The sequence below is a fragment of the Dermochelys coriacea genome, chromosome 1 (assembly GCF_009764565.3).
Source record: "Dermochelys coriacea isolate rDerCor1 chromosome 1, rDerCor1.pri.v4, whole genome shotgun sequence".
Taxonomy (NCBI): Eukaryota; Metazoa; Chordata; order Testudines; family Dermochelyidae; genus Dermochelys; species Dermochelys coriacea.
This window is the reverse complement of record NC_050068.2, coordinates 120,629,666-120,655,858: the sequence shown is the minus strand read 5'-3', so window position 1 is coordinate 120,655,858 and position 26,193 is coordinate 120,629,666. Positions and strand designations below refer to the sequence as shown.

Genomic DNA, 26,193 nt, shown 5'->3' with positions numbered 1-26,193 from the left:
ATGAAGAAGTAGGGTTTGTGTAAACTGTTGACCTTTGTGCATGAAAACAAACTTATGTTGGCTTTCTGGGGCCACAAGGACAGACTAGAAGCCATTAATTAATTAAATCAAAAATAGAAAACCACTTCTTTCCGTCAGTTACTCATTCTAATAGGTCCTGATAGGATGCCACCACTGGGGCAACTGCAGGAGTCTGTTGATTCAGTGCTCGATAATCCGTGATTAACCTCTAGGAACCATCCAGTTTATGGACTAGCCAAAGAGGAGAATTATTGTTGTTAGTTGTGTGAACTAGTATCCTTTCGTCCACTAAGGACTTAATAATTTGAGTAACTGCCTCACCTGCCTCCTGTGGGTATTTATGCTGTTTTTTGGTGGAGGATCACTTCCCACAATTTGCACTTCTCCACTGAGCTTTGCACAGTCTTGTTTATGGGTAGCCCACAATTTATGGAATTGTCTTATTAATTGATCGCATGGGAGGGTTCTGCTTGAGGCACTGGGATGGATTCATTGATGGCTCTCATGTAGTAAGTGCCTTCCATTCCTTCCCTTAAATCAGGATTAGTTACTATTCCCTTTCTAATTCACGAAATGTGTGTTTTATAATCATGGATGTCACTCCAAAAAATCCCAATATCATCTTCCAAATTTTGTTTGCCAAATTTTGTCGGTCTGCACCCCAGATATTATTATTATTATTAGAACTTTACCTTTAAAAGGTATAAAGGGGGTTGTCCAGTGTAGCTGTCCAATTCATATCTCCTTGATTTTAAGGACCCCATGTGCACTTGGTTCTACCGTTTGACACCCTGGTATCCACTAAGATTTGTATTGCCTATCATGATTTTAACATTGGGGCACCCACAGTAATCCCAGGATAAGGGAACCTCCATGGGTTGGTGGGGCATGTTGTCCTATTGTGGACAGGGAGCACTAGGCTTCAGTCCTGGGACACCTCCTAAGGTTCTAACTGTGTGTTTGCAGGTACAGATTTAGAAAAAGTCTTTCCAGATGCTATGTACTCATGTTTACAAAGTGTCATCATTAACTTCCAGTATGGAATTCTTTCTTTGACATCTTCATATATATATAATAGTGACGGGGCAAGACCAGATGGCTATGGAAGAGTAGTGGGAGATAGATATATTAGCTCCAAGCTAAACAAATCCCTGGTACCAGGATAAGTGAAATGGCAGTTGCTCCAGGTCAATTAAGACACCTGGGGCCAATTAAGAACTTTCCAGAAGGCAGGGAGAAGGCTAGGTTGATTGGGACACCTGAAGCCAATCAGGGGCTGGCTGAAACTAGTTAAAAGCCTCCCAGTTAGTCAGGTGGATGTGCATGTCAGGAGCTGTGGGAAGAAGTTGTGCTGTTGGAGAGGCTGAGTAGTACACACCATATGAGGCACAAGGAAGGAGGCCCTGAGGTAAGGGTGAAGTGGAGCTTGAGGAAGTGAGGGCTCCTGTGGGGGAAGTAGCCCAGGGAATTGTACATGTCATGTTTCTAAAAGGTCAGCTACCATTGCTGATACTACTAGGGTCCCTGGGCTGGAGCCCGGAGTAGAGGATGGGCCCGGGCTCCTCCTCTTCCCCCCCCCCTTGCCTCCTGATTAATCACTGAGACTGGGAGACAACAGAGACTGTGCAAGAAAGGATAACTTCTCCTCACCTCCCTTGCTGGCTTATGATGAAAATGGCTCAGTAGACTTTGACCCTTGTCTCTAGAGAAAGAAGGGTTACGTGGAGGGACACAATGAGCCTCTGAGGCTAGCGAAATCCTCCAGGAAACGTGGGACTCACGGAGGCAAGGACAGAGCTTTGTCGCTATATATATATATAATTTTATATAATTTTTTTTAATGGTCCCTTAACTCAAAATAAGAAGGCCTCTTTTGATCTTTTCCTTTATCCCTGTTTATCTCTGAGGCCCTTTTCCTCTCCTTCCTTTCTCCCTTGAATGGTCTGAACAGATCTTGTTTTTCCTTTTATCTTTAAATCCTGCCTAGCTAAGCTATCCTGCCATGCTCCATATGCATGCTTGGCAGAATTGAGGATTTTGCCCTGGGTATTGTTTGCATTGACCACTAAGGCAATTCTATTCCTAAAACCAGGATGGAATCCTACTATTAACGTTTGTAGACCAGATTATCACAGTTGGCATCTGGGAAGATTAAATCATAACCTCCCCAAAGGTCTGAGGGCTCTCATTCTCCCTTTGTTTTGTATTCTACAAATTATTTTCCCCTAAGAGTGTGGCACTAGATTATATTTAGCTTCTCTTAATTGTGGTTTCTCATATAGATGCTTATCTATAATCTTGGTGGGAATATCTGATTTGAGATTGGGTGTCAGTGAAATAGCAACCACTAAACAAATATCTTGATTTGTCCATTCATTTACTTTAGCTTCTCTTTCCCAGTTTGGAAGCCAGCTCTTGTTACAGGTCCCATGGATGGAACAATGCCTCAGATTTGTTCAGAAAAAGTGAAGTAATCTCATTTACCACTTCTTCGCGGTCACCATTTTGATTGCCCCCCTCAGTGGGTCTCCACCTGACATGATGGCTTCTAGTGACAGGGACCATTGGATTAGGGAAATGATTCTCAACCGATTTACCAATGTGGGCCGCATCCAATGCTACCTGTATGGCCCCATGGATGTCACATGGGCCACAGCTGTGTACTGATTGGCTAGGTTGAGAATCACTGAATTAAGCAAAGAGTCTTGTGGCACCTTATAGACTAAAAGACGTATTGGAGCATGAGCTTTCTGACAAAGTGGGTATTCACCCATGAAAGCTCATGCTCCAATATGTCTGTAAGGTGCCACAAGACTCTTAGTCTGGATCTGCAAAAGCGGCAAACATGGCTACCCCTCTGAAGCGTGACTGAATTAGGGTGACAGTCTCTCTGATCTGGATCATCATGCCATAAATCACACTCATAATCATACTATGAGGGATATAAATCTCCCTCATTGTCATTCCTCTGAGGAGAAGGAGGGTGAGGACTCTGTTGCATGGGAACCTATAATGGAAGCCATCTTACCCCTACTTGCAACTGCATTTGTAATTTAGCAATGGTTTGATTGCAGTGACCATGGGAGGCTGCCTGTTTCCATCCCTGGTTCTCCTGCATTAAAACTCAAAGGACAGATGAAATATCTTTAATTCTTTCTCTAATTCCCCTACTTTTTGCCCAAGTTGTTGGCATTTCTTGGACAGTGTCACATTTTCATTAATGACTGTTCCCATTGTCACTGAGGAGCTCAAAATGGAGGCTTGAGTAGCCTGCAGATTGCTCTAATGCTGAAGAGCATGCTGGTGTCTCGCCCATTGGACTTATAAATCCTTCCAGGCTTTCTGGACCTGACTCAGCCTTTCATGGAATTCGGTGCTCGCCTTCCAGCATCTTTGAATGAGGGTGTTTTTCCTAATGACACTTTTAGGCTTAGTTGCCATCAACTTTCACCATTGCTCTTTGAGCGAATCCCAAAGAGGATCATTTAGAGTCTGCCATAAAGGCATCCTGGGACCAGTAAGGATCTCTGTTGGAGGAGATGTAACTGAGTACCTCTTCCTCCCCCATCCTCTCTTCTGTAGAGACTTTTTAGCCCACTACAATCTGTCTTCAACAGACTAAGATTGCAATCCAGGTTGGGGAAGCTAGGTTGCAGTCCCTGACCCCAAGTGCTATAATTTTCAGATCTGGCAAGATCTACTGGCCCTCACATGGGACATCAGTTATGACAAACTGCCCTTCCTCTCACCCCCGACCACAGAGTAATTCTGTCAAAATCGAGAGATATCAAGTGGATTTTAACCATTTATTGACAACTACAGTAGAATTGAAATGTGATCCTAGGCTACAATACAACAAGTAAGTAAACAATCTCACTCCCTGCTGGGTGGTCCAGTGAGGAGTACCAGTTGTGGGCAGATGAGTCTTTCTCTCTGTTTAGAGTCCCTCCACCGAATGCCACAAAGAGAACTCTAAACGTGTATGCTACGTTATGCGTGCACCTTGTGATTGTTATGTGCACATACACCGTATGTCCAGACATGTCCAACCATGGCTCCCCCTACTGCCAGAAAATGTGAAATGCATGCTAAAAGATAAACATTAAAACAAGAAGGGTAAAGGTGCCTCACTCTGGAGATACAGGCGCATCTAAGGTAGAGCCTTGTCTGGGACTATTATTTTTTTTTTTTTTTTTAGTCCCACCCCACCCTGCAGTTTCCACTCCCACCTGTTCTCGCATTGTTTCTTGCACTTTTATCCTGCTCCCACCCACAAAAACCTTAGATACCACAAATCCCTCAGGAGACAGATTCCCCCCATGCTATTTAAAAAATCAGTTAATAAATATATATAAACTGAAATCAGACACAGTTTTTACCACTAAAAGAATAAAACAAATACTGCTTAAACCATGTAAAAAAGACATAAACCATGTTATGATAGACATAAAATCTTCCTATTCCTCGCTTAGATTTAAGTATTAAAAGCTTTATTAAGAAAAGCCTGGCTTATATTACTGACATTCTATTTACTGAATGATTTACTGTTTTCCTGCAAATTACCACAGTGTGTTTTTGTTTTGGCAACCCAATCCTGCCTGAAACAAAGACTGTTTTTCCTGCTCCTGCTATTAGGGCAGCGGGACCTGCAGGATCCTAGTCCTGCAGCAGGGCTCTGGTTTAAGAGTGCAGCCTGTATGGGAGCTCTCCAGTCCCCTAACATTAGGCAGTAACAGCTAATTGGTTGCTTTCAGAACTGCTAAGTATTTGGTTGCATACATTGTGAAATAACAAAGATGAATTATGTTCCAAATAATAGAATTTTATTCGGTTAAAAAAAAAAAAGTTAAGAGAACAGAACTCATGAAGGGGAAAGAATGTTCATGTCTATTCCAGCTACACACATTCCAGCTGTGGCTTTCACACGTCAGTGCATATGAAGTGGTGATTGTCTTTAATGTCCCATGTGGTAGAGTGCAAGCAGTAGTTCAGCAACCCCCATACCAGGTGGAATGTTGAGGTGGTGCGGGGTGTAGGGACTTCCCAGTACTGAGTTCTCAATGGACTGCAGAGGGGGGCAAGCCCAAGATTGTTGAGACTGCTGGTTCACAAGTCTGCAGGATCAGTTTGCTGCCTAAGAAGCTCCTTTATGTCCTGGTGCATTTCCTTTTCCTGCTTGGACTCCTTGATCTTTCTCCTTTCCACTCTTTCCTTCTGCAAGTTGTCCACAGTGTTCATCCTCCAGGCCTTGTGCTCATGGTCCAGTGCAGCATTGGCTTGCAGGATTGCGTGGAACACGTCATCCTGAGTCCTTTTTTTTTTTTCCTTCCTTATCTGGCTTAGACATTCTGCGGGTGTGGAGGAGGAGACCCTGAAGGCTGCAATGGCAGCAGCTGAAGAGAAAACACTCAGAAATACCATTGTCAGCGCGTTCACTACAGAAAATGAAACTTAAGATGTTGAACTCGCTCCTCTTGCTCCTCCAAAGTTTTAAGCACTATATTCTCACTTTTGCTTGGGAATGTTTATGCACAACACCAGCCATGGGGAGTATGGCCTGCCAGGGGTTGGGGAAGTGAGGAGGGAATTGCTTGGTTGCATGATTCTAGTAGTGTAGGTCAATAGCACTGAATATTGGCACTGTTTCCCGTGGGCAGTGGTGGTTTTAGCTGATACCTTTCCCAATGTCGCAAAGGCAGAGAGAACACAGCTGCTGCTAGCATCCCGAAGCCACCTGGGCCTGTATGCTGCTAGCCTGGGTACTGAATTGGTGCCTGCTAAAGTTATTGCTGAGTGGTGTGGGAAAGTGTCCTACTGCGGAGAAAGAAATAAGGCAGCCCTCCCTAGAAACCTTCAGCAGAGGATTTCAGAGTACCTCAAGGAAACTTTCATCGAGATCTTTCAGGAGGATTCCAGACACATCCCTGTGTACGTAAACAAATGGCTCTACACGGCACCCCTACCTAACTAGAGGGGAATGAAAAGCAGATACAACTCTTTTGGTTGTGCCGCTACCTCTTCTAGCCTAAGGAAATTAATGTGTCCTGCTACTTTTTTTGAGGGGGGGAAGGGCATCCCTGTAATAGAAAATTTATCTACATAATTACCCAAGGTTCCTTCCCCTGCATTGGGCTCACCTGTGCTCAACTGGTTGGACTGCAGAGGAGTCAAAAGCAGGTCCTGGTTCACTGCCCAGCTGGATCCCCCAGTTACCTGTCCCCCATACTGTTTCTACTCACTTTTCAAAGCAGAGGCCTGTGACTCTGGTTCATCAGAGGTATCCACAGTGCTGGAGGGGGTGGGGTGTGTCAGCAGAGTATGGCATGCAGCTCTTTGTAAAAGCGACATGTCTGAGACTTGACACCAGATCTGTTGTTGGCCTCTGGTATGCCTGCCGCAGCTCCTTGACGTTGCATCCCTTCTACTGTATCCCCTGAGCAATCTGTTCATAGATGTCGACATTTATGTGGTTGGGCCGGAGCTGTGCCCATACAGCCTCTTCTCCACACAGGCCCGGAAGATCCAGTATTTCCTGTAAAAAGAAAAGGAGTATTTGTGGCACGTTAGAGACTAACAAATTTATTAGAGCATAAGCTTTCGTGAGCTGTAGGTCATGAAAGCTTATGCTCTAATAAATTTGTTAGTCTCTAAGATGCCACAGGTACTCCTTTTCTTTTTGCGGATACAGACTAACACGGCTGTTACTCTGAAAAATATCTCCTGTATATTCCAGACAGGAATGGGTCTGTAGCATGTAGCCAGCATGATCAAGTAGCCAATTGCACTCAACTATGGACAGCTACTAGATGTGTTCGCCAAGCCACACAGTGTAGACGTACACAACTAGGTCAACGTGAGGTGCCTTGCATCGACCTAACTTTGTAGTGTAGACCAGGCCTGAGTACGCTTCCCAGACCTGAAGAAGAGCTCCGTGTAAGCTCAAAGGCTTGTCTTTGTCTCCAACAGAAGTTGCTCCAATAAAAGATATTACTTCACCCACCTAGTCTCTCTGTTTTCTTCTCAGTTATTTGGACCAGTTCCAAACAGCAATTTTTTTGGTAATGTCCATTATGATAACCTGTACAACATCACTTTGTTTCTGTGACACACATCTTTACTGTAATAAGGAGTGCTGGTAAAAAAAACTAATCTTTGGGTTTTTGTTTCAGTCACATGACATGGGTCAAGGTTACATAAGTCTAGACCCCTGTCACTTGCCAGGGATTTGTGTCTGCTGAATCCAGGGCTTAGCTTACCTCACCACCACCCCTCCCCATCTTCCCCTTGGATATTTTTTAAAATAGGTTTGGTTACCTGTTCCATTCTAACAGTGCCAGTTAGTAAAACACAGATAGTGTGTCAGAGTAGCAGCCATGTTAGTCTGTATTCGCAAAAAGGAAAAGGAGTACTTTTGGCACCTTAGAGACTAACAAATTTGAGCATAAGCTTTCGTGAGCTATAGCTGAAGTGAGCTTTAGCTCACGAAAGCTTATGCTCAAATAAATTTGTTAGTCTCTAAGGTGCCATAAGTACTCCTTTTCTTTTTTACAGATAGAGTGGCTTAAGATGGCGGTCGTGTGGATGTCATGAACCACTTTGACAGGATTATTCTGCTTCTTATTGGACAATAACTGAACTCTGAAGCTCAGTTGTTTTCTGATCATATAGCTACACCTCTACCGCGATATAACATGACCCGATATGACACAGGTTGGCATACTACACGGTAAAGCAGGGCACTTCTCCTCTTTCTCCTCCCCCCCCCCGGTCTGGGAGGTAGGAGCTATGGGGGGGCATTTTGGGGGGCCCCGCAGGCCCAGAGTGGCCTGGGTGATTAGCGGGGGGCCGGGAGCAGCCCGTTCTGCTTCCCTGATCCTGGCTCCAACTGTGTCGCTTGGGGGAGGGGCCTTGGGGGAAGGGATTTCCCTCCTTCCCCCACCAACAGTGGCAGGAAGCAGAGCAGCTTGGCCCCAGCCTGCTCCACTCTATCAACTCCCAGCGGCACTCCGCTTCCCGCCCCCGGTGAGTGCGGGGTCCTTTCCCCAACCTCCCCCCACTCACTGGTGGCAGGAAGCGGAGCGCCGGGGCTGGGAGCTGGTGGAGTGGAGTGGGCTGGGAGCACGTTGCTCCGCTTCCCTCCGCTGCCAGTGAGTGCCTGTTGGGGCGGGGGTGTGGCTGGGAGCGGGGCATTGAGGGGACAGGGAGCAGGGGGTTTGGGTAGGGGGTGGGGTCTCTGAAGGGGGTGGTCAGGGGACAAGGAGCAGGGGGGCCAAAGCAATTTCGATATAACGCGATAAGATTTTTTTGGCTCCCATGGACCGCATTATATCGAGGGTAGAGGTGTACTTCTCAAAGATCTTCTACAGTGGCCTGTTCAGCTGCTGAGACCGATTCCATCTACTGTTGGTGTTGGTGCATGTTGGAAGACAATGGGTCAGGGACAGCGAGTCAGGACACCTGGGTTCTGTTCCAGGCTCTGCCACTGTCTGTGCGACCTTAGGCAAATTGTCTTTGTCCCCACTTCTCGTGCTTTGTTTTTTCTTTTTAGATTGTAAATTGCGAGGGGCAGGAACTTTCTGTTTTGTACAGTGCCTAACATGGTAGGGTCTCAGTCATAACTGGGCTCTCTAGGTGTCACCCTCTTTCTTTTAATTATCATAAATGTTCAGTGACTGGGTGAATTTATGGTACTTATCTTAGTACATTGTTAGAATTCTGGATGTCCTCAGACAGAGAGATATTGTCTTCCTTCGTTTCATCATGTATGTTAACTTGATATGCATGGTATGGCTTTGCAGATTGCTGTTTATCTTTTTAGGTTGCCAGCCACTTTGTTTGATACCTGATATTCCTGTGTTGGTCACAGTATTGTTTAAATTCTTTATCTGATTTAGTAGCTTGTAATCCTCTTCGTGCTACTGCTGAAATATACTGTAGCTCTTCAATGTCTCTGGACCTGCCACTTTTAGTGGAGAACTTTGCTTGTTTCGGATTCTCTGCAATATTCCCTGCTTCCAGGAAAATTGTAAACATTGCAATCACCTCCATTTATTCCTTTCCAGATTGAGCGATTCATGTGCTTTCATACGATGCATTTTTTTAAATTCGTATTCTAACGTAAAATAATGTGGCACACTGTTGCTTGTAATTTTAATTTCCTAGTCCCAGTCACATGCCATGGGTGTCAGAGTAGTTGTCGGAAGTGTTCAGTAAAGTAGTAGCTTTGTTTCATGTGCCACACAAGCTACATGGTTGAATAAAGTTTTAAGACAAATTTTCATGTGGTTTGCATAGCTTAGAGGTCACAGTTCCACTTGTGAGTAACTAATCTTTCACTGGAATAGGTGTGATGGCACCAAAGAATACAGAGTGTGTGTGTGTGTGTTTATATATATATATTACCAGCGAGAATTCATCTTTATTAAGTTTCAGAGTAGCAGCCGTGTTAGTCTGTATTCGCAAAAAGAAAAGCAGTACTTGTGGCACCTTAGAGACTAACAAATTTATTAGAGCATAAGCTTTCGTGAGCTACAGCTCACTTCATCGAATGCATCCGATGAAGTGAGCTGTAGCTCACGAAAGCTTATGCTCTAATAAATTTGTTAATCTTTATGAAGTGAATCTGTGTGCTAACAATATTAAAGACTATGAAATAATTGCAGGTACTCATTGTTGCTTTTGCCGGGAACAGATCGGGAATGCTCTTCATAACTCTTCAGAACTTCTGTTAAATTAGTAAGCTAGCTAGAAATGCGTTGGATTTCCTTTTCTTAAATGGCTGGTAAAATAGGTTGTGCTGAATGGAATGTATATTCTTGTTTTTGTGTCTTTTTGTAATTTAAGGTTTTGCCTAGAGGGTTTCTCTGTTTTTTGAATCTGATTACCCTGTAAGGTATTTACCATCCTGATTTTACAGAGGTGATTCTTTTACTTTTTCTTTAATTAAAATTCTTTGAAGATCCTGATTGCTTTCATTGTTCTTAAGATCCAAGGGTTTGGGCTGTGTTCATCTATGCAAATTGGTGAGGATTTTTGTCAAGCCTTCCCCAGGAAAGGGGGTGTAGGACTTGGGGGGGTATTTTGGGGGGAAGACGTCTCTAAGTGGGCTCTTTCCCTGTTCTTTGTTTAACACGCTTGGTGGTGGCAGCATAGGGTTCAAGGACAAGGCAAAGTTTGAACCTTGATGAAGTTTTAACCTCAGCTGGTAAGACTAAGCTTAGGGGGTCTTTCATGCAGGTCCCCACATCTGTACCCTAGAGTTCAGAATGGGGAAGGGAAAAAATGGAAAAAAGTCGGGTCTTGAAAAATTTGGCATGCAGTGTGAGACTAAGGATATGTCTACACTAGTACTTTTGGCTGTATAATTTATGTTGCTCAGGGGTGTGGGGAAAAAAATCCTCTGACAGAAGCGCTGATGTGAATAACGCTATGTTAACAGGTGACGCACTCCTGCCAACATAGCTGCCACCACTTCTTGAGGGTGGTTCAATTATGTTGATGGGAGAGGTCTCCCATCTGTATAGAGTGGTTTACACAAGCGATCTTACAACTGCATCGGTGCAGCTGTGCCGCTGTAAGTTCGCTAGTGTAAACATAGCCTAAATAAATGGTCTACTTAGTGAGAGTAATTAGTGACAATTTACCAAGGAATGTGATGGATTTTCCATCCCTTGGCATCTTTAAATCAAGATTGGATGTTTTTCTGAATGATTTGCTCTAGCTCCACCAGAAGTTGTGCACTTGAGGCAGGAGTTGCATGGTGACATTCTATGCCCTGTGTTGAAGGTTGGACTAGATGATCCTAATGGTTCCTTTTGTAATTTCATTTCAAAGTACCCAAAGATGGTATTCTGTACTAAATTAATGATCTTACCATTTTTATCTATTAAACCACAGTAACACAGCTTTAAAAGACTCAGCATTAACTCCGAGTACCATATATACTCGATCATAAGCCTGTTCATTTATAAGCCTACCCCCACAAGATGGATAAGTACAAATGGAAAATTTTTATGACTCATTCATAAGACGATCCTATAATTCAGGGGTCAGCAAATTTTGCCTCCCGGGCCATCAGGATAAGCCGTTGGCGGGCCGAGATGGTTTGTTTACCTCGAGCATCCGCAGGCACAGAAGTAAACCTAAGTAACAAAGTGTCCCGGCACGCCAGTTGCTTACCCTGAAGGGCCAGGACAGCAACTGGTGGGGACATATTTTGCGGGGGAGAAGCTGGGGGTCAGGGGAGTAACCCCTATGACCACCCCCCACATGACCCCACCCATAGCCTGGGACCCCCACTCTCCCCATCCCTTCCCACCTTATCTGGGGAGGGCCAGGCGGCGCAGCAGCAGCCTGCTCCAGCAGGCCAGGCCAGGCAGCACTGCCGCTTTAGAGGCTGGGGGGAGAGCAGCATGGCTGGAAGTGGAGCGATTCTGGCCCTGCCTCTTCCCTTCTGGCTCTGCTGGCTGTGCTGCCTCTCCTTGCTCCCTCTGTTGGGGGGAGGGGCTGTGTCCCACCTCTCCCTTTCTATACCCGTTCATAAGCCGACCCCCTTCTCTGATGCTTCCCTTTTTTAAACTAAAAAAAAAATTTGGCTTATGAACGAGTATATAGGATACTTTTTTTGTCACCTATTCCCCCAAAAGTAAATTTCTAAGTGAGTAGTTTAATTGCCACAAAAATAAAATAGAATAAAATAAGGTAGTACGCTAAGGCAGATTTTGTTGTCAGTTTTATGCTTGATTCCATTGTTAGTTACAACTCCATAAAAAGGAATTCATTATAACATTCAAAGATTAAATGTTCAGCAAAAACACAAAAAATGTGATTTTTCTTCTTTTCTGCTGCTTTATGATGTGTAACGGCAGCCTTAAACTTTTTTTGCAGTTATACATCTCAGCCTATATAAAGGCTTTCCCAAGATCCTACATCGAAGAGAGGGAAATGGATATTTATATTAGATTATGTGGGTCTCTTGGGAAAGTCTTTTTACATCCTCAAGAAGAGTAGAAAAAAGGCATTTTTTTGTTTTGATTTTTCAGTTTTCCTTAACACTTCATATGTGTTTGTAAACATTGTATCTGTTTGTGAATTACACTGCAAGTGTTTGTTTTTGTGCACATAACGTTTTTTGTTTGAGAATGTTCATCCAGTAAATGACGCTAGTTTTTTGAGGCTACTTTGTTTTGTTCCACGTTGGTTGAACTTGTTCGTCAGTGCAAAAACTGAAATGTGATGTTTTGTATTATAGGTCCAGAAACAGTGGAAATCCATTTCATAATTTGCAAGGACAAACTTCTGAAGCTGTGGAAAAATATGGTATGTCTTCTGTATTTTCATGTGTTGTATATGCAACTTGTTGCCAACTGTCTCTTTAACAAAACTTGCCTATAAAAATGAGAAGTTGTAACAAAAACTCCATTTAGGGGAAGTACTGAGACATATTCTTTTATTTTCAGACATTTAAGTTGTAATATTTCTTCCCTTATGATACACAGTTCTGACAGTTGGTAGTCACTTGACATTCAGGGATTCAGTAAATGAAGCACAAAATGATGTAGCCTTGATGAGCCCCCTTTAAAGTTGTTTCACGAACCTAACATACTACTGTTACTATATGTTTGTACTGACACGGATTGAATCAGAATTGAGACAACTTTTAATTTTTCTCTAACTGCTGAACACATTTGCAAAATTTCTAAAAGTTTGAAACTTCAGTTGCTAATTTAAAAGTACAAAATAAGATGTATAACAGCATTCAGGGCAAAAGCCGATATTAACATAGCTTTCAGTTTAGAAATTGAAAATGCAGAAATTAAGGTTCTAATAGTAATGTTAATGTGTTTGTAGTGCACACTGTCTATTTTGTTCATACTTTTAACAGTGTAACCTAGAATTGAAAATATTACATATATGCAGTGTAGCAAAATTAATGTTTTAATTTTTAAACTTTTAAAATATCTTGCAACCTTTAAACTTAATGGGATAAAAATATGAGTAAGAGAAGAAAAACCATAGTGTTCAAAACAGTTTCATAACTAGCTAGGTTTTCAATTGTACTTTTGTATAGATACAAAAAATATAGCTGCAGAATTCTAAAATTTCTGAGTGTAGTGACCAGTAATTGACTTAAAATCTTTTAGAACTGCACATACCCAAAGTGATTTTTTTAATCATTGTTACATTTTTTTCTAGTTTACTGAGTGACTGTCCATTAATAAAGACTAACATTATGGAATTGGAATGCTTAAGTTTTAAACTTCAGCCACTTTTGAATAGTGTACAAAATGTTTTTTGAAACCGTTTAAATGTGGTAAGAGGTGGTGTTCCTAATTAAAGAACTGCTGAACGCATCTGGGGGGAGGTGCGTAAGTTTTTTTGGGTTTTTTTTGGTTTTTAAAAAGCAACCCCCCCAAAAAATTTGTTGTGCTAAAGTATTGAAGGATTGGCCCAGAAGGAAAGGGGTTTTTAAAGAGTTACGAACAATGTAAAACTGTTGGGGGGAGGGGGGAGCTTTATAATGAAAGTTGAGTTACAACCTTAGCTATAGATTTTGCTTTCATGATGGCTATAAGTCTTTGCAAGAGCTGTGATGTTTCCTTTGCATAATACAGTTGTTCTTGGGAGACTTTAGAAATTGGTCCTCTGCTCTGTCAAGCAGGTAGCAGCTAGTGACTGCTCCGTCATTTTTGTGCCCACAGCACCTCTGAGACCACCCACCTGCTTCTTGTTCTCCAAAAAATTGCTCTTCAGTTGCAAAAAGTTTTGTGGATGGTAACAGCTCCTGTTGAAATCTAGGCCACTACTTTTATGCTGACTTTTTTCTCCTACTGGCCATTCTGCTCTGAATGATGTAACTATTTGTCATGGTTGTTTTTTTTTAACATAGTCCCTGAATGTGTACTAGACAACTTAGGCACTGTATAAAAATAAGGGCACATTCCTTACCCCATTTTAGAACTTGCAATCTAATTTTAGGTGTGGGGAACACCAAGAAGGCTGGTGATTACAGGAACATAATCAAATGGTTATTCCTTTTTAGTATCTGCACATCTTAGTAGTTCCAGTAAGTAAGGGCGGGGAGGGTGTGAGAGGAGAGAGCACAATCACATCCTGTAGGTAATATGGAGGAAGTGTTTTTTGTTTTTGTTTTTTTAGGAGCTGTCAGGGGATGGTGAGGGTTGGTGAAGAGACACTGGGAAGGTAATCTGCATAAGAAGCAACAAGGAAGAAGATAGGAGTGTGAGAAGGAAACTAATGAGGGGATCACAGGTGGAGAAGAGGCTTGATGGAACAAAAGGTCAAACGTGAAGGCTGAAGTGGAACTGTGTACTATCTTCGTTGCAAGGACAGGAACTTTAAATTTGATACACAGGGCAGGAGGGAGCCATTAGAAAAATTTAAAAGGGGGTGATGCGGTCTAACAGCTGATATGGAAGGTAGTTTCAGCAGCAGCTGTGGGTATCAAAGACTGGAAGGAATTTACAGTGATGGAGATGATTAAGATGTAAACAAGTTATTTTGCCATTGCAAAAGACAAAAAGGAATGGATTCTTTTTTATGATGGGGAGAAAGATGGAGCAAGATTTGGTTATGACCTAAGTGAGAGATGGAATTCAAGTGACTTTCAGATTTTATCACTTTATGATGGAGACTCATGTTGACAGTAATTAACAGAGGCAGTGGACAGGGTATAGGAGGAAAAATAAATGGCTTTTGTTCATGCTGAACCTAAGATAAGAGCAACCTATCCAAAAGGAAACCTAGGAGAGAGTCTGAAATGCAAGGCTGGACATACCTCATGTAGAGAAATAAATGAGTCCTAAGGCTAGAGATAGCAGATGCAGGCAAAAGAGCATAAGAATGGCCACCTGGGGTCAGACCAGTGGTTCATCTAGCCCAGTGTCCTGTCTTCTGACGGAGACCAGAGCCAGATTCTTCTGTCCCTTACTGACCAGGCCTAGCTTCTGGCAGTCAGAGGTTTAGGGGGACACAGAGCATGGGATTGCATCCCTGATCATCTTGGCTGTTAACCACTGATGGACCTATCCTCCATGAACTTATCTAATTCTTTCTTGAACCCAGTTATAATTTTGATCTTCATAACATCTCCTGGCAATGAGTTCCACAGGTGGACTGTATATTAGCTACCTTCCAATCATCTAGTATAGAGGCTGATTTAAGCAATAGGAAACATACCATAGTTAGTAGTTCTGCAGTTTCATATTTGAGTTCTTGCAGAACTCTTGGTTGAAACCATATGGTCATGGTGACTTCTTATTGTTTAATTTATAAGTTTGTTCCAAAACCTCCTCTACTGACTCCTAAATCTGGGACAGTTCCTCAGATTTGTCACCTAAAAATGGTAGCTCAGGTGTAGGAATCTCCCTCATGTCCAGTGGAGTGAAGACTGATGCAAAGAATTTATTTAGCTTCTCTGAAATGGCCTTGTCTTCCTTGAATGCTCCTTTAGCACCTCGATGGTCCAGTGGCCCCACTAATTGTTTAGCAGGTTTCCTGCTTCTAATGTACTTACTTTTTTTATTGACTTATTTATTGCTGTTCTTTTTTTAGTCTTTTGCTAGTTGCTCTTCAAATTCTTTTTTGGCCTGCCTAATTATATTTTTACACTTGACTTGCCAGATTTTGTGCCCCTTTCTATTTTCCTCACTCACATTTGACTTCCAATTTTTAAAGGATGCCTTTTTACCTCTTACAGCTTCTTTTACTTTATCATTGTTGTTTGCCATAGTGGCACTTTTTTGATCCTCTTACTATGTTTTTTTTAATTTGGGTTATATGTTTAGTTTTAGCCTCTATTATGGTGTTTTTAAATAGTTTCCATGCAGTTTGCAGGCATGTCGCTCTTGCGACTGTAGCTTTTAATTTCCATTTAACTAGCTTCCTCATTTCTGTGTGGTTCCACTTTCTGAGGTTATATACCACTGGGGTGAGCTTCTTTAGCATTTTCCCTCCCACAAGGATGTTAAATTTAATTACGTTATAGTCACTATTAATGAGCAGTTCAACTATATTGACCTCATCCTGTCCATCACTGAATTTTGTAGAAGTGCCATCTCTCTAGCTGTACCCCCTCCTTTGGTGGTTTCTCTTTCTCCACACGCCTCTTTGCTGGAACCCATTCAAAGGGCTCTATGATTGCTCCTCTCTTGTTCCTCTGCACTATCCCTTTTACTTTTAGGATCCCTTATCAAAGGAGCATGGCTAACTCATGGGAAATGGGTTTAAAAAGCCAGCTCCTGAGCAACCAGAGGAAGCTACCGAACAGGAGAAGCAAACAGGAGTTTTGTGGTGGTGTGTGAGAGCCAGATACACCTTACTCTAAACTTCGGCAAAACAAAAAGGACAAACAAACTAAAACCTCTACAAGAGTAAAAATAATGCATGCTGAAGTCCAGTGGCAGAACAGGGCTATCAAGTTTATTGCACTGAATGCACCACATATGATTAGCTCCTTTGTAGGCAGATGGCATGCATGTGCAGTTGTTGCAAGCTACTCATGGCCCTCAGAGGCTCTTGAGACTGGAATGGCTGAACTGGAGGAGTGAAGAGAGACAGAAGTACAAAGATGAAACTTTCTGGGACACAGTAGCACGGTGTCACCCCCAGTCCCTCAGCCTCTGTGCTGTCAAGGAGCTTGAAAGACTCAAAGGAGAATATCAAGCTGGAGGGGAGAAAAACAATCCCATAGTTGGGACCTTTCTTCCAGGTGGTATCCTCTCGCACTGAGGAGACCACTCCTTGGAAAGGGAACCCCAGTCACAAGGAAGAGCCAGGTAATAGTATTGGGGGATTTGATCAGTGGAAATATAGATAGTTGGGTTTGTGATGACCGATAGAACCACATAGTGAATTCCCTGTTGGGTGCAAAGGTTGCAGATCTCTCAAAACATGTAGATAGACTTATGTGTAGTGCTGGGGAAGAGCCAGTGGTCGTGGTAAACGTAGGTACCAATGATGTAAGGAAAGGTAGACTAGAGGTCCTTGAGGCCAAATTTAGGCTGCTCGGTAAAAGATTAAAGTCTGGGACCTCCCTGGTAGCATTTTCTGAAATGCTTCCAGTTCCATGTGCAGGGACAGTTAGGCAGAACAGCAGGGTCTCAATGCGTGGATGAGATGGTGGTGTTGGGGGGAGGGATTTAGGTTTATTGGGAATGTTTTGAGAGGAGGAGGGGTCTATACAGGAAGGATGGGCTCCACCTAAACCAAAACAGAACCAGACTGCTGGCATGTAAAATTAAAGAGGTCATAAGGGTATTTTTAAACTAAGGGGGAAAGCAGACGGGTACGGAGGGACACATGGTTCGGATAGAGATATCCCTTAGGAAAGGATTTATTAAAGGGGATACTCTATATCCTAATGAAGAGGAGAGGATAGAAGTTGATAAAGTACAGAAAGAACTGAAGAGAAACGGTCAAACGAGTCCCATTTAATCACATCACATGAAGGCAAACAACTAAATACTGACAAATTTTATAAGTGCTTGTATACAAATGTAAGAAGTCTAAATACTAAGATGGGTGAACTTGAGCACCTGCTATTAAATGAGGATTTTGATATAACTGACCTCACGAAACTTGGTGGAACAATTATAACCAATGGGATAGGATAATACCAGAGTACAAAACACACAGGAATGAGAGTAAGCCCTACTGGAGGGGGAGTGGAACTATATGTGAAAAAAGGATAGTCAAATTTAGTAAAAAATCTTAAATGAATCAAACTACCACAGAATCTCTATGAATAGAAATTCCATGCTTGAATAATAAGAGTATACCAGTAGGACTATACTACTGATCACCTGACCAGGATGGTTTTGATTGTGAAATGCTCAGAGAGATTAAAGAAGCTATAAAAACAGAAAATCCAATAATAATGGGAAATAACTATTTCCATATTGATTGGGTACATGTCACCTCAGGATGGGATGTGGAGAGAAAATTTTTAGACACTATTAATGACTGATTCTTGGAGCAGCTAATCCCTGGAACCCACAAAGGTAGAGGCAATTTCTGAGTCCTAGGGACTCTGTATCGATCCATGAGGTGAATATAGCTGAATCGTTCAGTAATAGCAACTATAATGTAATTAAATTTAACAACCTTGTAGGGGAAAAAATATCAAAGAAACCCACATCAGTAGTAATAAAAACTTTCAAAAGGGGTATTACACAAAAATGAGGAAGCTTGTTAAATGGAAATTCAAAGGAATAGTCACAAGAGTGACATGCCTACAAGCTGCATGGAAACTATTTAAAAACAACGTAATAGAGGTTCAAACTAAATGCACTCCCCCTCCCACTCCACCCCCCCCCAAAAAAAAAAGACAGTAAGAGGACCCAAAAATACTACCATGGCTAAACAGCAGAATAAAAGAGGTAGTTGCATCCAAAAAGGCATCCTTTAAAAACTGGAAGTCAAATCCTAGTGAGGAAAATAGAATAGAGCATAAACTCTGAGAGGTCAAGTGTAAAAGTTCTTTTAAGACCAATTATGCTACAGTTTATCACATTTCTTTCTTTCTCACTTGGGCCAGCCAGTGTTCCAAGCAGCTTTACAAAAATCAGGTGCTCTCTTCACTGCTCTCCAGAAGATTTTTTTTGACGGTTTTCTGTTTAGGCAATTGGTTCATCTTGTCCATATTTTGGCCCTGGCAGCAAACATGCATAATTTCTTTCTCATGGGCCTCTGCCATGTTTAGAGGCAATAGTAAAAATACTCCAGAAAGGAAAGTTTTTTTTCTAACAGATAGAATGGTCAAACTGTCATTTCTAATTAGGGTTTTAAAGAAGCAAATTTCACCAACAAGAAAGTCTCTCAACCAGTAGTTTGTCAGCCTTTATTCCTTAGGCCCAGTCCTGACTGAGACCACTTCACATCATCTTCTAGTGGGTAATGCTGTATGGAGAATCTGGAAGCAAAACTCAGTCCCTTTTCTGGGGAAAGCCTTGGTGGCTGAACAAACTATGCACAAAAGCAAGCACCATTCTCCAGGAGCTAGACACTAACAAGCTGCAAACATAAGCCTGACAGAATCCTCAGGGCACACACAGAGATCCTCTCAGAATAAACTCTTTAACTATAGAAGGTGAAGAGTCTGCACAGAGACGTATAGGGGCTCATAGCTGTTCAGCTAGCACTATGATGAGTAGCTCAAGTATGTCCCTATAAACACACACTATTCAGAATGGAACCCATGTCAGTGGTGACCTATATGTAGTACTATGGCAAAGCCATAGTCTTTTCAGGAATCTGTTCTCTTCAGATGAGCAGAATGAAATCTGCTGTGTAACACACACTTCCATCGGCTAGGCACCAAAATACTTGGCCAAAATAGTTGAAGGGAAGGGCATCTAAATCTATAAATCTTCATCAGGGTAACTGAGGAAAGGAGCTCACAGTGTGCATTTATCATCCCCAAGAATGTTTTTTGACATCCTGTCCACTTCACCTCTTTAAAAGGAAGGAAAAAAGCCCAATTATTGTGAAAATAATTAGTGTTGTTAGACCATCTGAATATTGCAGGGAAAAAATCTCCCCTTTCCTTTACTTTCCTTTGACCCCAATCAGATAGCTTTTTCAATTAAGTAAGAAGTCCATTCCTATTCCAGATGCCTCAAACTTGTAGCATGGCTCATGGCATACAGTTTATCCAAAATAACATATTAGGTATAGTCAAATTAGGTTCCATTCTTCGTTATCTATAGGCACTCCAATTAGGCTTAAGAGATTGGGCTAGAATTCAGTTATTAATGGATTTATTTTTCATTTCTAAATGCATCCTTACAAACCTGCTTCACTGCACCCATTGAAAATTGAATAAAAACACACAATTCCTGCTGCTTTCCCAAGAAGGAAAAAGGAAATTACATTGCTTCCAATTAGGGCTTCTTTTCTTCTCTAAAGCAAATTGAGAAGATAGAAAATGGCACAAGACCGGTCATCATGCCCTAAAGGAATACTGTAAACTTTTCATCCTGTTTTGCATCACCATCTCTTGCTTGGATGACAGATATTTCATTCTGTGGACCACTAATGATCCATGGACAATAGTTTTAGAACCACTACTTTAAGGATTTATGTCTCTGCCACTGATGATCCTAGGGAAATGTGGCAGACTATTTTATGAGCTTTTGAACCTAGTGCCAGCTTCCTGGAAATGGTTATTTGCATTTAGATCCCCCTCTTTTCTATCATTAGGTCCCCAGTTACTTTGAGCCTTAATTTGATTTTGATAAGGTTATTTTTTTTATCATTCCTTCCTCGCTCAGACGCCTTCAAAGGTATTGCAGCTGTTAATCTAGGTTGTTTTAGATTTCTCTTCTTTGTGGCTATTAGGTTTGCCAGAAGAACAGGGATAATAACCCTTTCTGCAGTTCCAGAATAGATTTGTTTTTTCATATTTCCACTCGCCTTTCCTATTTCCCTTTCATTCAACCCTTGATGTACGAAGGAAATGTCATTTCACTATTTTGATACTGGTATTAGTAATATTTGCACTTTGCCCTTCTCATCTGTTGATCTCAAACTATATTACAAAGGTAGTAAGTATCATTACTGCGTTTTACAGATGGAGAATTTGAAGCCCAATAGTGAAATGACTTGTCCTAGTGAGTCAGTGGCAGAGCTGGGAAACTTCAAAAAGTTTGAATCCTTTAAGGATCATAATGAGCTGTGGTATACTTCATCGAAGAGAATTAGTGGCTGTTGCTAATGATTGTCAACATTAGATCCCTTCTGCAAGGGTTCTTGTGACCTGTTCAGCTGAAAGTGGGGGGGGGCTTCCCTGGGTGACATGTATCAAGCCTTCACTGCACTCCCTGATTATTCATCAGATAATTTGGCCATTAGCAGATGTGGTAGTCAGCTGCAGAATGCTGAAGCCTTTTTTTTACCTCAATAGGCCATTTACCTTTGTTCATATATGTGTGTGAAGATAATGCTAGTTAGAGCCCTAAGGTCTGTATGGGTCAGAGAGAGAGCTCACTGAAGGAACCTTCCTAGTTATTGCACAGTCCTGGACTTGTGTGGCCACTGCCTGTTAACTGATCACTATTTTTAGAAGAAACTTTTTTTCACTCACTAGGTGCATCAGTAGCATATACACATGTTTAAACAAAAGGCAGTGCTTGTCTTGAATTAATCCTTCTGCACTAAGAGATCACTTTAGATAAATTTCTGCTTTTTAATTGCTTTTTGTGAGCTGACTCCATCACAGGATATAGGATCCACATTTTTTTCTATTCTGTACTCCCATTCAGTCCTGCTAGGAGTGTAGGAGTGGGATGGAGGAGGAGAGAATGGGGTGGTTTTAAGTGTTGAGGATTGTTGTTTTTACCCATTAATTTTAGTTTAGGACAGATAATAGAAATAGGTAAGAGACTAACTGGTTCCTTTTCAGACATGGAAGTAATCAGCTGGGGTGGTCCAAGGGCGCTTTGGGCACGAGTATTGCTGAGTTATCATTGGCTGCCACCTGCCTGACAGAGTAGAGGACCAACCCTACAATTTATACCAGTGGAGACAGATCACAGGAAAAAATTGACAGGTAAAATAATTGTTTTTTTAAATGGAAGGAGAAGACTAAACAATCTGTACTATAAATGGGGCTGACACTCTAACGAGATGTCCAAACACTGTAAAGTTTATTGCTCCTGTCAAATATCTGACCAGTTTCATGCATGGACTTCGATCATTCTGCTTATTTTTAGATGAAACACTAGCAAATTAGCATTAGCATTAGCAATAGCAAAAAATAAGCTATATGGAAGTTCCTGGATACCCAACAGTCTTTCTAGAAACAAATTAAAATTGAGTTATATTAAGGAAACATAGTATCAAATATAGTATTATACTGAGAACTGAACTGTAATTCATGTTTGTCATGTTTCCAGATCTTTGAATGTTCATTATATTGAAATGAAGTATCTTCCATTGGTCAGTGAGGTTTGTGTGTGTGTGTTTACTGAGTTAACAAACTTCAGGGTTAGTATTAAAGTTCATTTATATGGACCAGTACCATCTGTTATAGTGAATTAAAGTAGAAATCATAGCTGGTCTTGAATGGCCCTATAATTCTTTTTGGCAGCATAGTATTAAGTTTATCAGTTAAAACTATTTTTTAGCATCTGTAATTATTTTATCTTTGTGTTATGTTTGTTCAGTGTACTGGCTGGAAATGTTAACCTTTAAGGACTTTTAACTGTTTTTTTTAATTTATTTAGAGTTGTTAAGCCTAGGCTTAGTCCAACTTAACGACTGGTGTGACAACCCGTTTTTAATCAGTGACTCAAAACTGTGATCACCCCGATGTCACCGAATGGCCACAACTTGTAAAAGGTAAACATAAAAGATTTAATGATATTTTTTGTGAATTAACTAAATATTATCATTAGTGTAACACTTAATTTAAAGAATAGTTGATTCATATGACTTGAACGTAATTGTATAAATGGAATACAAGTAGCCTTTGAAAGGACAGTGTGATGGTTAGTCGAGACCTAACATTTGACCTACACTTGTGTTGATATGAAAGGCCATGTAGTTCTCCCCTATGCTGCCTTAAATGTCAGCGTCCTAGGACTCATGTCCACCCTTCAACAGCAAACCACTATATGCCAAAGATCTAAGAAAAGCATTGGTAAGAAGCAGATCACAATTTCAAGCCTCCAACTACTGTTACAACGGTATAAAAAATAATGAAAAATATCTTGCCAACCTCTTATTAAATATGCATTTAATTAGTGAGTATTTGCTAAAAACATTAGTCCAGGAAACTTGATGATACTGAAATTCAGTAGACTTGCATACCTTTACTTTTCTCTCCTAGGGAGTTACAGTGGAGGTAAAAGGAGTGGCTTGCAGAATGGAGAAGTTGCTCCCAGTGTTGTTGGAAGTGAGCCATCATTTGAATTTGCTAGCTCATGCTGCAGTATTCAGATTAGTTGGTGTCTTGTGATCACTGTTTCTGCAATCTAATACAAGATTGAAAGTTGTAAGAGCATTTGGGGTCTTGTTAAAACTGTTACTTTACAATAACTTTTCTGTTCAGATTTTTAAACAAATGATGTTGAAAGAAAATATTTCAGCATGTTTAATTTATTCTTAGCAGTTTAAGTATAATGTAATTGTCTTCAGTATTTTACATTTTTAGAAAAGTAGTACTATATTTGAATTATTTTTGATATTAATAAATAGCTGCTCATCAAACTCATGAACTTCCAGTCCTGTAATAAGATTGATTTCCCACACTGTTTTAATTAGTGTTATAAGCTTCGCTTGAAGTTTTTTAAACTTGACATGATTCTTACATCTTTTATTTTTTAAAAACATGTCCTGTCCTTTTTAATCTCTGATGTTTAATGAGAAAAATAATAAACTAAATCGTATTAGTTTATGATTTTCCAGTGGAAACCTAGGAAAAAATACTTATAGGGATTTTGCACTTAGTATCTACCAAAACGATTTTGTGAGATCCTGTGCTTATTCTGAAGTTGCTTGATTTTTCCATAAACATAAAGGTCTCTGTTACTTTAAAAATAAATAAACTGGTCAGCCTGTAGGACAGATTGGAGTTAGGTGCCTACTCTATAGTGATGTCACCTTTTGGAAGACCAGATGGGATGAATGTAGATTATAGGGACATACTGGATATACTCTACAGCAAATTGGTGCCAAAGACTGATACCTGTTTCCTTTTATTTTATTTTTTGTTGTTGTTGTTGTTGTTGTTTTCCTGGTGTCTCTGCTTTCTTCTGTTTCTCTTCTCATTTTGAATGTGTTGCTGCATTATGTTGTGTTGGAAACTGCTGATATTCTTCAATTCCCCTAATACCAGCAACTATTTTTTGTCTGCCTATCAGTTTATGAAAATGTAGAGGTGAATGGAAATGGCTTACTATAGTGTAGTGTGTGTAATTTCAATTTAAGCCAGCTAGCACATGGATATTGACAGTTTAACATTGCAGCTTTTAAGGTGACATTCAGAAAAGATCTTGAAACTCTTTTCTAGAAAGCTGCTGGAGGTTCAGTGTTACAAAGGAAGCTTGCTTGTTCATTGGGAGTAGGAGACTAGAAAGTTGTATTTGTCTCATTGCTGAGAAGAAGTCATTTCGCTAGTCTTCTTAAATGAATAGAGGGAAATTGACCCCCTTAGCAAGCAAAATTGAACAGAAGTAGACTTAAAATGTTAAAAATCAGCTGGTGATTACAAATGACTTAAAGGAAGAAGATATTGAGGTAGAGGAAAGTAAACATGCACATTGTCCATTCTTTCCAATGGCTCTGAATATTAAAATTCCAGCTTCAGCATAATTATAAATTTAGTTATATGGTTACCTGGTCAGAGTACATTTAGGACTGTGTATTAATCAGTTTAAAAAAAAAAAAAAGCTCTGAAATTAAAAAGTTTCAGAATATTTCAGTATTTTTGCACCATCTATCACTGTATAGCACCCAAGTAATACAGTAAGTTTTTTAAAAATACAAAATACTTAAGTTGCTTTTAAACGCCTGCAATACAATTTGGACAGGGATCATCTTTTCATTGTGTGTTCAGTGTCTAGCAGAGTGGGGCCTCCTAGGCACTACTGTGATGCAAATAATAAGTAATAGGTTGATGGAAATAAGTGAAGTACAGAAATCCACCAAGGTATACTGTAAAGTATAAATGAAACTTAATAAGAAAATAAGACTGCCAGGGAGTAAGGGCCTGCAGCTGAGAACAGTCATTATACTGGAAACAGTCTCCAGGAGCAAGACAGCAAGAGAGTACCTTAGTTGAAATGACGGATCATGAGTGAAGAAGCTATCTCTCAGTTAGGCAGGCTACCAGAAATTCTCTGCTTCAAAGAGTCCACTTTCAGCTACATATGGAATGACTATAGGTAGCCATATAATATAGCTATTAAAAGTATAGAGGTGTTGTTCTGGTAAAGACTTAGAAATAACTAAGGCTCAAGCAACTATATTAAGATCCACTTCAGAGTGGAAAGGTCATACAGAGCATCTTAAGATATGGCTACATTGCTATAAAAAACCTGCAGCATTGAGTCTCAGAGCCGAGGTCAGCTGTCTCAGGCTCACGAGGATCAGGCTGTGGGGCTATAACATTGCATTAATATAAAACGTCCAACTGAACTCTATTGGAAAAGATCAAACAATCCTGCCCATTCGTCTAGATGCTGCAGTTCTCACAGTCAGGTTCACTTGTGTCTTGTTTGGACTGAGTTTTAGTCAGTGGCTTTCATGCAGGTTCTGATTTCAGTCAGATGCTAGGAGATGAACCCTCCACAGATCTGGGTTTGACAAAAAGGAGGCAAAGTTAGTTATCCACACTGAATTAAGCTGCAATCCATTTTGCCTTGTAATCTTCTCCACTGGCTTTTCCCTCATATTGAATATGAGGGGTAATGAGAATGATCCCTACGCTCTGTGTAAGAAAATTTAGGGGTGGAAGAGCAAGCTTTATTCCCCAGAGGAGACATTAAAGCGTAGTTAATAGTATCAAAAGTTGCTTACAGAATAAAAATCAATATGGAAACATTTGGTTTATCTTTAGCTATATGTGTACAATGCAAGTACATTAAACGCAGAATTAAAGCTATATAAAACACTGTTATAAAATTATTAAAACCAGTTGTAAATACATAAAAAAAATTAGAGCAACTGGATGGGCTGACAGTTTTTTTCTTTGAGTTTTCTGTAATGTGGCACATCACTGTAGTATATAAGGGCTGATACTTGTATTTGCAGTAGAGTGATTTGGCAGTACATATTTATTTCTTATATTTCATTTGCTTTATCATTTTTTATAGTTTTAGGTGAGCTTGCACACTATACAAATATAAACTATTTTTGTAACTAAAAATTCACTTGTGTGTTTCATGTTAACTTTTCTTCAGAAAAAAAATCTCAGTTACTCAGGAACATTGTAATGATGATTAGCTAAGCATTTAGGACTAAATCATATGGCTGCTAGGCTATATAATGCAATCGCAGAGTTGTCTTCTCATCTGGAAAAGGCTGATTCCCACCCTCCCAGGAGCAGCTGTGAGAGTTGATAATTCTCATAGCTGACAAAATGATTTTGATACTGGAGAATTTTAGCTGAGGCAGTGTTTCTCCCTTACTCCCACTGGGGTGGAAGTGACC

The 26,193-nt window shown here is 40.7% G+C and overlaps 1 protein-coding gene across 7 annotated transcripts in view; it reads left to right on the top strand.

Moving 5' to 3' along the window:
* UBE3A (ubiquitin protein ligase E3A) overlaps positions 1 to 26,193 on the top strand; it is a 109,002-nt gene that overhangs the window by 14,462 nt on the left and 68,347 nt on the right. For 2 of the 7 annotated variants that reach the window (XM_038388278.2, XM_038388287.2), the window contains exons 2-4: positions 12,272 to 12,339; positions 21,443 to 21,589; positions 22,266 to 22,380. In XM_038388278.2, coding sequence (XP_038244206.1) covers positions 22,361 to 22,380 — 20 coding nt within the window. In that variant the 5' untranslated portion in view covers positions 12,272 to 12,339; positions 21,443 to 21,589; positions 22,266 to 22,360. Of the gene's footprint in view, positions 1 to 12,271; positions 12,340 to 14,178; positions 14,321 to 21,442; positions 21,590 to 22,265; positions 22,381 to 22,870; positions 23,036 to 26,193 lie in introns of those variants that run through there. The other 5 variants (XM_038388336.2, XM_038388344.2, XM_043492001.1 and 2 more) reach the window with 5 other exon arrangements.